Source organism: Lathyrus oleraceus, chromosome 1 (genome assembly GCF_024323335.1).
Source record: "Lathyrus oleraceus cultivar Zhongwan6 chromosome 1, CAAS_Psat_ZW6_1.0, whole genome shotgun sequence".
NCBI classification, from domain to species: domain Eukaryota; kingdom Viridiplantae; phylum Streptophyta; class Magnoliopsida; order Fabales; family Fabaceae; genus Lathyrus; species Lathyrus oleraceus.
The window spans coordinates 124,983,453-124,996,164 of record NC_066579.1 but is presented as its reverse complement, the minus strand read 5'-3'; the positions used below and the strand labels follow the sequence as shown (position 1 = coordinate 124,996,164).

At 32.9% G+C, this 12,712-nt stretch overlaps 1 protein-coding gene across 1 annotated transcript; it reads right to left on the bottom strand.

Annotated features, from left to right (window-relative positions):
* Window positions 1–5,570: 5,570 nt before the first annotated feature.
* LOC127121546 (7-deoxyloganetin glucosyltransferase) lies at window positions 5,571–7,375 on the bottom strand. The gene is made up of 2 exons (XM_051052021.1): window positions 6,844–7,375; window positions 5,571–6,687 (listed from the first exon to the last, which is right to left on the bottom strand). Exons 1-2 carry the CDS (start codon window positions 7,364–7,366, stop codon window positions 5,756–5,758), a joined length of 1,455 nt encoding a protein of 484 aa, XP_050907978.1. The 5' UTR covers window positions 7,367–7,375; the 3' UTR covers window positions 5,571–5,755.
* Window positions 7,376–12,712: the final 5,337 nt, after the last annotated feature.

Sequence of the window (12,712 nt, the reverse complement as noted above, 5' to 3'; positions counted from 1 at the left end):
TTATTGATTATGTATTCCTATTGACTCTTGTATGTGACAAAAGATTATTGATGTAATGATTGATATTTTTGCCCTATTTTGAATATTCAGATTTGAGTTATTGTTGAGAAAGATTATTCAAGTCTTGACTTAAAATATGCTTTCAAGTAGTGAATAAGTTGTAGAAATAGATTTATACACTACTCTTCTTTTGTATCAAACATTAAAGATTGTTATATTAATAGTTAGATGGAGAAATCGTCTAACGATTAATATAGTGATTATCACAATCTCATTTAGAAATAAATGTTATTGAGAGGATACTTGAATATCATCAATAATTTTAAGTCCATATAGTTGTCATTAAGGAAACATAAGAAATTTGGATAGTGAACTCCAATTTTGCCAAGTCTTTTATATTTGATTTTAAAACTAATTTCATTGTCTTAGTGTCATTTTACTCAAGAGATAACAATTCATTCAAAAACAACTTGGTTACTTTTCAAACTTACAACAATTGAAATTATAGAACGGCGGTAATATCAACCAATCTCTGTGGATACGATATAAAAATATTTATCGGAAATATACTTTTCAACAGTCTTCGTCTATAAAACCAAATTTGAAGTTGGAGAAGCATAGAGAGGAAAGTCGATGAAACTTTGTTCAAACCAATTGTCGAATCTCTGAGATATGTTTGTAAAGGTCGATCGAATATAGGTTTCTTAATTGGATTAGTGAGTATCATACCCTAATTTTTAACCCTAAGATCTCACATCTCATTTGAATCTTTTGCATGCAAACAAGGTCACACCTTGGCCCTTCCCTTTACCATCCTTGGGTTTGCTTCTTGTAGGGATTACCAAACACCTCTTTGTTTACCATTCTGTTTATATGATTCATTGCTTATCTAACCACAAATAAAAATACCAAAAGTATGTCTTTTTTCCGTTGAGTTTGCTGTGCAAGATAGGTCTCCCCAAATCAAGAGCATCTCAAAGTTTTATGGCTTACTTCTCAAGGAAAGTCAAAAGGTTCATGTATTTATTTCCATGTATTATTCAACAAGCAAATTCAAGCTTTGAGCTATTTAATCAAGAGGCAATCAATGAAACCTCATCTTGAGTTTATATGATCACCCATGTGCTTTAGAATGCAAGAAATATTCAAGTGTACAAGCTTGTTCCAAGTGGTTTGACCTAAAAGTCAACATTTTGAAGTCAAGGTTCCAAGGATCAAAACTCTTTCATTTCTCGACATTTTTGAATGCCCCTTTTTGCATATGACTCTTCTCAACATCCTCTACAACTTATCTTTACATGACAAGAGTCAATTATGCTTTTAGGGTCATCAAAAGTTTGGATACATTATAGGTAATTTGTGGACTTAGTGAAATTTGACCTATTTTCAAGTGACTTTTTGCCAACTTTCAAAGATCATAATTTCTTCAATTTTCAACATATGGAGAAGGTTCGTTTTTCACAATGCCATTGGTGATACACTCTACAAGTTTTCTTTAAGGACCAAGGACAAAATATGATTGGAAGGCCATAGAATTCATTGGGACATTATATGTCATTTTCAGCCATGAAGCACTTAAATTTTTCTAAGTTATGGAACCAATATTTTAGGCCAACTTCAACACACCATAACTTTGTGCTCAAACATAAAAATTCAACCTTTCTCGGCTCATTGTAATCTTGGGCATGATGTTAACACATTTAAAAAAGAATGGGATCATAAAGCCTATTGAGTAGGATGCCCCATTGAGTTGAACATGGTGACTTGAAACTGAAGAAATCATCATTGCCTGAAATTTGATCATGACTAAACTCAATTCCAAGCCAAATTAGCAAGTGTTTTGGTCCTAAACATGTTTAATTAAGTCTCTAGAAGTTAATTGACACTTAAAACACATCTTTTGGCTGAGTTTTGAGGAGTTTTAAGTCACACTTTTGACACACTTGGATTAAATTCGTTTTGCACGAATTATGCATCATTCCACGCGTGTTTGGATCCAGACACATTCCCTATAAATAAAGAAACATATTGCCTTTATTTGCAAGCTTTGGAGAGTCAAGAAACCCCTGCTGCAACTTGAAATTTTTTCAGAAAATTCAACTATTGTGTTTTGAGTTTCAACCTATTTCAAACTATTTTATTGATTCTATTAGCTTCATCGGCATCCTATGAAACTTTTTCAATAATTCTCAAGCTTTGAGACCTTTTGAATTCCTCCAACCAGATCGAGCTTCATCAACTTCTGGTCACCATCTGGACAAGGTAGTTCTAAGCATCATTTGAACTCAAACAAGTTACCACAATGTAGTCCTTCACTCTCTAATGCTTTCCCCTAACTTATCTGGTGTTGATTGATCGTGTTAATCATTTAATTTAATTTTTCATGGCTTGCTTGTTTCTGAAACTTCTTTGAAATTCCCTATACTCAGTTCACATAAATGAATATCAGGCATAAGGTTGAATTTAGGATGAGAAAAGGATCACAATGGTGGTGGTCTCATGTCTTGAAGTTACCAAACGATAAAACTCCGGCAAGAGATCACCGGAGAATATGATCGGAGTATTTCTCAGGTGGTATGAGTTTGGACCAAACACGTTGACATTTTGAAATATTTTGATTGGTTAAATTCAAATTGGATCATGTGTTATGATTGTAGCGCGTTCCATCATGTTTCTCATCATTTGGAGTGTTGGATTTTCCACATCAATTAATGAGGCGTGATCCAGCGCTCCTGGTTTTTTTTTTTCTGATTTTAATTCTTTTCCTTTTATTATTTTAAATTGCTTTTTCTTTAAAAATTCGTAGTAATTTTATTTTTTATCCAAAAAATTCCAAAGTAATTTCTAAAACTCTCTTTTATATTTCTTCATCTGATTTTTCTTTTTCCACACTTTATTTCATTGATTTTCTATTTTTCATGAATTTTCTCTTTTCCCCTTTGTTTTAATTGGTTTAAAAATATTTTTTGTATTTTTAAATTCTGAAAATTTTATTTTATGGTTCTCATTTTATTTCCAACCTTCCATAATTTTCTTGGCCATTTATTTGATGTTTTGAAAGGCTTTGTGGATTTTCCATTTTATTTCCATTTTAAAAATCATTTAAAAATACCTTTAATGCATTTTTATTTCATTTAATTGCATTTTAAATTTCTTTGACCTTGTGGACTTCTGTTGGTCTTGGATCATGATGATTTTGACTTCAAGTCTCATCAAACTCAATGGATCTTGGATGTTGATGGGGTGAAAACCCTAATCCACCAAAATGGATGATTGATTTTGATGATGACTTGATCAAATTTGTCATTAAATTTGGATTTGACCTCTCTTGTCCCCTTTCTTCTTCATCCCTTTCTTCTTCATCCCCTTTCTTATTCTTTTCTTGTGTGATATAGCTTTAGGAGAATGATTTACATATCACCTCTCTAGCATATATTATCACAAATATTATTATTGATCGGTCTCGGATAATTGTGACTTCTACATAAGTCCAATTACAATTGTTTAACATAGCGCTAAATTTGTCCCAAAGACAATGACATTTTTATAAGTGAGATTGTAAGTCTCCTATTCCTCACGGTATTATGAGAAAATGTTGCTCCTTTTCCATTTGTGAGAGTTAATGGCATATTTGTTGATCTTTATCCAAGTTGGAGCCCTTCTCACAAATAATGTATAGGCTCATGTTTTCATGGTTATGAGTAGATAGTTGAGTGTTATCCAAAAAATGACCAAAGACATATTTTCATCTTCATTAACATGTTTTACTAACATTTTACTTGTATTAACCTTTACTTCAAAGTCATTTACCTTTATGCCTTTATTTTTTATGTCATTTACTTTATGAATTATGTTTAACATTTCTTATCATATTATTTGTGTTTATGTCATTTTGTTCTTTGTCCATTTGGACCTTTCTTTATATCACTGCAAAAAAACACTAATAAAGAAAAAACATAAAAGGAAACTTGTTTCTCCTAACTCGTGGACTTGTGGTTACTATCCTTAGCCTCATTGTGGAGTTATGAACTTACAATTATGATCTTGACCTTTGATTTGGTAATTGTGACATTTGAATTCATTTGATACCTTTGATTTGGGATCTCCTTTTGAGGACTTGGATTGATTACGTTCGTTTCATCTGACATATGTATTACTATTTGCTTATTTTGCTTGCTTGAGGCTTGATCCAAAGGAAAGAATTCTTGTTTGACTTGTGTCATAAAGCTTGATATCTCTTTGTTAGATCTTTCTTCTTTACCTTTTACTTTACTGCTTTAGGATAATCTCTTATTCTTCTCTCCCTTCTTTAATTTTCAAAACTTTCTCTCATTCTTTAAAAAAACTTCTTACTTTCTAACTTGAACCACTTTCTCAATAAACCTTGACTTTGGTCAAGTGATTTTCAAAATCTTTTTCTTAATAAATGTCAATACATATTATGCATATTGAGACCAATTTCAAAAGACTAAAAATGCCTAACTCTTTCAAACCATTTTGTGCCTCTGTGTATTTTTCCTTATAATCTTTTTCTCAAGGAATCAGACATGAGTCATTTCCATTGCTGAGTTATAATCCTCTTATCTCCATAATATTGATGATAATTGTTTTCCATTTATGAGAGCTAGTGGCATACGTGTTGATCCTTATCCAAGTTGGAGTCATTCTTATGATGATGCAAAGTTCTCATACTTGTGGGTGACTAGTTGAATATTCTTCTTAAAATGACAAAATATATTTTCTCATAAAAATGAATCAAATCAAACTCCTTTGGTTATTTATACCACGAACTACGAGGTTTTGATCCTCCATTGCACTTTGTTGGTACGTAGGCATGAGACTTTAAAAGGTTTTGGAAAACACCAAATCATGATTATAAAAATGCTTATTTTCCCTTCCCTTCAATCTTTTAACAAACAACACCTTTTTCAAGCTAAAGTGTCCATATTTTCAAAGAGGTTTCCATGGAGTACCATGGATGTTTAGAGTGCTAATACATTTCCTTTGCATAACTAACCTCCGGACCCTTGTTCTCTTTTTGTTAATTTTGTTTTAAAACTTCTTTGGGTTTTGTTCGTACTTTTTCCTTTTTTCTTTGGAAATAATAAAAGCATGGTGACGACTCTTGCTTTGTGAGTTACGTTAATCGATAACTTAATCTCAAAATTTTTACCGCTACAGTGAGCAAATACATGAGTGAACCAAGGTTGTCACACATGAAGGCTGCAAGAAAAATCTTGAGATACTTAAAAAGATTGATAAACTATGGAATTCTATTTCGACGAGATTCTGAAAGCAAGGAAGTTATTGTTACTTGTTATTCATATGCTAATTATTGTGGAGATAAGGAAGATTGAAGAAGCCAACTGATTATTTCTTTCAAGTATTTGGTGCACCAATCTTATGGTGCTCGAAAAAGCAACATGTGGTGGCAGTGTCATCGTGCAATACTGGATATATAGCAGGATCTTATGTTTTGTGTCAAAAAATCTAAATGAGATTTGTGTTGGAAGAAATTGACGTCGAAGTGAAAGAATCTCTGGTGCTACGTATCCACAACAAGTCAACCATAAATCACTAAATGCACTATTCATTTGAACTTGTTAACTTAAGATTACAATATTAAGCTCTAAACATTATTATTCATCTTGAAATCAAATAACATAACAAATCACTAAACCCACTATTACAATCAAACAAATTCAACAGGAAATGGATGAATAACTACATTTCCTAAAATAATGCACTTTAGTATTCAGTATTGTTGAAGTAAAACTTCCTTAATAACTTTCTCGAAGCTCATGTAAGAAAAGCCACCTGGACTAGTGTTCTCCTTTGCCTTCTTCTTCAATTGCATGACCTTTTTCCTCATCCTTTTTCCTTTATCTCCCAACATCAATTCATTGATCAACTTCTCCACTTCATCTCTCTTCACATTAGAATCGATTTCCATTCCAATCTCCCATTCATTGTAAATAAATCTACAGTTTGTTGGCTGATCACCAAAAAATGGCCAACACAACATTGGCACTCCAGCACATATACTTTCAGTGATTGAGTTCCACCCGCAATGAGTCAAGAACCCACCAATGGAAGGATGGTTCAACACTTGCTCTTGCGGACACCAGCTAGCAATTAGGCCTCTATCTGATATTTCATTCACAAACTCAGATGACAAAACCACCGAGCCACCGATGACAAGATCAGGCCTAATGATCCATAAAAAGGGTTTCTTGCTGTTGGCCAAACCCCAAGCAAACTCCAACAGTTGCTCTGGAGTCAGAACTGCAACGCTTCCAAAATTCACATAAATAACAGACTCTGGTTCTTTGGATTCAAGCCAATCAATACATTTGGTATCTTCTTTCCAAAGATTGGAACCTAAAGATTCTAAGTGATTATGCCCAATTTGATTTAATAATGAAGGTAATGGTCCAATGGTATACAGAGAAGGGAGCATAGAAGAGAGAGCTTGCAGCACATCACTCTCAAGCTCATTAAAAGTGTTAAAAACAATAGCAGATGCTCTATGAACTCTATCTGCCACATGGATTACGAATTCAAACATGATATCATTTAGATCTGTTGTTATGATAAAGTCAAAAAGATCCTTTAATCGAAAGCTGTGCAATCCTGGAATACAATCTACTTTGGTGTCCAAATATCCATTTGTCCGATAACTCTCGTCTGTTTGCAATAAATACAAAAGTCAATAGGTTGAAGCATTTTTATATATATATATATATATATATATATATATATATATATATATATATATATATATATATATATATATATATATGTATATATATTAATGGAGAATGAAAGATCACAAATTATTACCTTTGAGCGGTATGAAACATTTCTGAATCAATGCATGACAGTGCAAAACACATAACAAGGTACATGCACTTGATGGCGAAAAGAGAAGGATTGGGAGTGCATGTTCTTCAGCAGCTTGTATGGTAAATGGCATATTACAATCAGAAACTAAGCATGTAACTGGTGGGATAAGACCAGCAATGGCAGATTCATGAAGTCTAGCAAGAAGTTCACCAAAGAATATGTGCATCTTGTTCATGATTGAATGAAGAAGAGAGGGTCCATCTTGAGTAACATCACCATCACCATCCATTGAAGTTAAACCATCTGGAATAGTCTCAAAGGTAAAATCAGTGAAACCATCGAAGGAATTGGGACCTCTTGATTTGAGCAAGCGTTTGTGATTATATTCAGTGTTGACAAAGGTTATGTGAAAGCCTTTAAGGTGAAGAAGTTTTGCTAGTTTCAACAATGCATTGATATGGCCTTGAGTTGGAAATGGAGTTAACACTGCATGTGGTTTTTTCTCTATAGAATTAGTCATCTCAGATTTTTTAAGACAACTACAGAAAAAAAATGGCAAGAAAGTCAATGTGAAATCTCGATCTTGGTTTAGGAAATGTGACACCCCGATCTATTTATAAATAAAATGAAGCATGTATTGCGGCATATTTCCAAATATTATATTTGGGTTTGTCATGCATTTAACAAGTTGAAGTTTTATAATATTTTTTCTTAGTTTAATATGTTTTCTCATTTGATGAGCAATATGAGGCAATAAATAATTCTGGTATAATTATACTTAATACCTTGTGTTCATCGTGTAGTTTTGACTTTTGATGGATCCTAATTAATATTCTCTCCGTTTTAAATTAAAAATCGTTTTGGATATTTTATACCAATTAAAAAAAATAATTAGTGTTGTATAGGAACCATAAATTTTATATATATATATATATATATATATATATATATATATATATATATATATATATATATATATATATATATATATATATATATATATATATATATATATATATATATATATATATATATATATATATATGTCTTTTTAATATTGTCTTTCATTTATTATAGATGAAAGGAAAATGTTAGAAGAAATAATAATAAACGATAGAGGGTATATTGGAAAAAATGCAATTAATATTATATCGGAATTCTAAAGTGACTTATAATTTGGGAGAAATTTTTTGATCAAGTGACTTATAATTTGGGATAGAGAGAGTAGAAAGTTAACTTGAAAAATATGATGTAGTCTTGTTGTTTTTATGACACATGACATATCACTATATATAGGTTGATGATCTATCATTTAGAGCTTGAAAATAGGATCAATCCTAACAAACTAACACAAACTAATAACAAACCTAACAAACTGATAACAAACTATTAAATTTATCTCTAATACTCCCTCGCAAGTTGGAGGGTGAGGATCATGAACGCCCAACTTGAATATGGGGTCTTGAAAGACTTTTACGCCTATGGACTTAGTTAAAATGACAACATTTTATTGTTTGGTGGGCCGGTAAGTTGTGCTTATGGCACCTGACTATATGTTTTCTCAAATAAAATGACAGTCAATTTCAATGTGCTTTGTTCATTCATGGAAGATTGAGTTTGTAGCTAAATGAAGAGCTACTTGATTGTCACAATGTAGAAGCGTAGGTTTGATGCATATAACTTACAGAGTCTCTAACAAATTACGTAGCCATAATATTTCACTTGTGGCATGTGTCCTTACACGATATTCAACCTCACTTGAAGATCGAGAGAATATGGCTTGTTTCTTTGTTTTCCATGATATTAGAGCAATGCCAAATTTCAATAAATAACCTAAGATGTACTTTCTGGTAATACAACACGATGCCCAATCCAAATCACAGTAGTCAACTATTTGTAAATCATTATGTTGTGGAAGAATGATACCTTGCCCATGAGAAGATTTGAGATATAGTAAGACTCACATAGCAGTATCCCAATGGTCTTGAAGTGGAGTTTACATGAATTGACTTAGAGTATGAATTGAGTAGGTTAATTTAGGCCTAACGATCATTATGTAAATCACGCGTCCAACTAATCTCATATACCTTAGTGGTTCTAAGAGTGAAAGTCCCTTGGCCAAAAAAAGTTTATGATTTTGTCCCACTGGAAACAAAGAAGGCTTACAAACAAGCATTGCACATTCTTGTAGAATATATAAGGTGTATTTTCTTTGACAAAGGAATATCCCTTCTAACCCTCGTGTTGTCTAAGCCTAGGAAGTCTTTAAGCGAACCAAGATCCTTCATGTGGAAATATTGAATGAGATATCGCTTGAGCTGATCATAGGCTTCAACGTCATTACAAGCAATGATCAAGTCATCAACATAGATCAAAATAATAAGAAAAATTGATCCATGTGAATAAGTAAATAGACTATGATCAGACTAGTTATCTTGGAAAGTTTATTTTATCAAAGATTGAGATAACTTTCTATACTAATTTCTAGATGCTTGTTTCAAGCCATACAATGACATATTTAATCTACATACAAAATCTTTGTTTGGAACTTTATATCCTTCTTAAGGACTCATATATACTTCTTCTATCAATTATCAATGCAATAAGACATTGTTAACATCCATTTGATATAATTTTCATCCTTTTGCAACTAAAACTATTAACAAGAATCTGACTGTGGTCATTTTGGCCACTTGAGCAAAGGTTTCATTGAAGTCCCCACCTTCTATTTGTGTGTAACCTTTAGCAACTAATATGCTTGTATGCTTTTCAATCTCACTTGTAGCTTTACTTTGGATTTTTTACACCCATCTACATCCTATCAATTTTCTTCCTTACGGTAAATGAGTTTGTTCCCATCTCTCATTATCTTCTAGATCCTTGATTTATTGAGCCATGCCCTCCCTCCAAACCGTGTGCTTAACTTACCGGGTATATGATTGAGGTTATTTGTCATTAGTGATGGCTGCAAGGTAAGCTCTATGTTTTTGTGAAAACTTATCATATTTTAAAATTTTTGAGATGGGATATGTGATACCTGAAGAGGACTCTAGAATTGATGCCATGCACTTTGGGTTTATGTTTAATTTTCCACAATCATAGTCTTTAAGATAATTTGGAGGTCGTATTATGTGTGACATATTTTGAGGCTCCCCCTCATTTGAGACCTTTCCTTCACTTTCACTTGATGATTCTTTTTTAGAATCATTGGTGAATTCCTCGTTCACATCATTTATGGATACATGTTCTTACTCTATTGGCTCACTTTCAGTTTAACTCGTGCATTTAGGCTCCCTAACGGGTGAGCTTTCCATAGGACCTGATGTATGGTCATTATGAAGAATTTCCGCAAGGCTTGGTACTTCCAATTTTGCATTATTGTAGAGTGAAGGCTCATCATTGAGGTTATCACTTGATGAGTTATTTATAAAACTAGTATACCCATTATGTGTTGTACATGGTAAGGAAACATATGCTCATAAAACACCACATATCTCGATATGTGGCATTCACGAGTCTTTGAATTGTAAACTTTCCATCCTTTTTGTCCTTGTGGATAACCAATAAAAATACACCTTTGATCTCTGGGATCAAATTTACTTATTCCCTTTGAGTCATTTTTCTTGTAGCACAAGCAACCAAAAGTTCTCATGTGCTCATAGTTTGGTGCTCTTTTTAAAAGTAACTTGTATGGAGTGATTCCCTTATTTTCCACTATAGGAGTTCTATTGATTAGATACACTATTGTCAATACACAATCTCCCCAAAAATGCAATGGGAGATTTGCTTTAAAACACAAAGCTCATGCTATGTTCAAAATTTGTCTATGCTTGTGTTCCACACATCCATTCTGTTAAGGTGTGGCAACATAAGAAGTTTCATGATGGATCCCTTCTTTTTTAGTGAAGCACTTGAAATCAGAGTTAGTAAACTTTATCCCATTGTCACTCATAATCCTCTTGATATGCATATTAAACTGCATTTTGATTAGATTGCTAAAACTAATCAAATATTGTAACGTCTTTGTCTTGTGTTTCATTAAATATACCCATGTGCCACGAGTGTAGTCTACTATAATGGTTAGAAAGTAATGTTATCCATTCTTTATGTTAGTATTTTATTTCCCCATAAGTCAGAGTGAATCAATTCAAACGTGATTCATGTTTATTAATACTTAAAGCGAAAGGGTTTCTACATTGTTTTGCTTTATAGCATAAATCACAACAGTTTGCTCTATCAAAATTGCACTTGACTAAATGTGAAATATGCTGAAGGATTTTATTTGAGGAATATTCCATTCTGATGTCCAGTAAGGTTTCCATGTCATTCTTAGCTGCATCCATGAAGCCTTGCTAATGTTGCTTTGTGAACACATAAAACCCTTCATCCTAGTCACATGATCTGATCTTCCTCTTCGAGGCTTGGTCCTGTATTGTGCAATAACTTTTATCATAAATCACATAACAATTTAAATCATATGTTTGTTTATGAATTGAAATCAAACAACATTTAAAGTCAGAAACGAATAACACATCTTTTAACGTATGGAAACTTGATAAATTCACATCTCTCATATTTTTAACTAATGTTGAAATCCTTATTAGTGTAGTTATTGAGAAAGGTTTGTCTGATTTTCTGATTCTCTTCAATATTAACGTCAGAGGAGACATGTGGTGTGAAACACCACTATCAAGTATCCAATTGAAACAATATTCAAGTTTACCAGACATGTTTTCATCTGCGTTTGCATGACTTTTGGCATGAACTCCATGCATGACATGTTCTAATGTTGTTGCTTCTGGATATTCTTTTCTCTCATCCGCCTGAGCAAAATTTGCTACTTGTTACCCTCGCATTTGTTAGATTTTTGCCTTTGAGTTCTTCGTGATTCCCAACTTGCTGGATATCCAACAACCTCAAAGCATTTTTCCTTGACATGTCCAATTTTCCCACAATAATCACACTTTAATCTTGAGTGATATTCCTTTCCTATTTTCCTATCTTCACCTGAGTAAAACTCAAATGCAATTTTCACCTTGGAATCTCTTTCCTTATTTGCTATAAAGCGAGTTTCTTCTCTTTGCATTTGATTAAAGACACGCCTAATAGAGGGTAATCTATCAGTATTAAGTATTGTTGCCTTGACATGAGAGTTTTTTTCACAATCAAAGCTTCCAAGAAATAGATGGACTCGCTGTTATTCTTCCCTTTGTGTCAATACTTTAGCAGCTCCGCAACTGCATCCAGGTAGAGTTTTCAATTCACTCAACTCATCAACAATACTTTTGAATTGAGTGTAGTAATCTGTTACACTTGTTTCTGGATGTTTCTGCATTAAACACAAGTTTCTCCACGACTGATGGATTTGTGGTGCATTGGTCTGAGCAAAGTGTTCTTCAAGATCCACCAACATATCTCGTGCCGTTGAAGCATGTGAGATACTAATGTGTAGATTTAGTTATGTTGCATTTATCAACCAAGTTGTCAGCATTGAATCTTCCTTCTCCCATTCATTGTACACTTCATATTGTATTGGTGGTTTCTTGATGCTTCAATCAAGGAAACCCATTTTTATCTTTGCACACAAAGCTGTCTTGATCGATCTTGCCTATGTGCGGTAATTCTCTCCATTCAAAAATGTTGTCAAGAGTGGAATTCTAGGACTATCATAATTGTTTAGATGATAGGCTTATGTGTTCTTTGTTTCAGGTTTGGAGGTATTTTTCTTCCCCAATATCTTTTCCGAATCGGAATTGTGCTCGGATGCGATAATAGAAAGCTTACTTGAAAAATATGTTGTATTCTTATTGTTTTTGATGACACGTGACTACCTTTATATGTATAATGATGATCTATCATTTAGAGT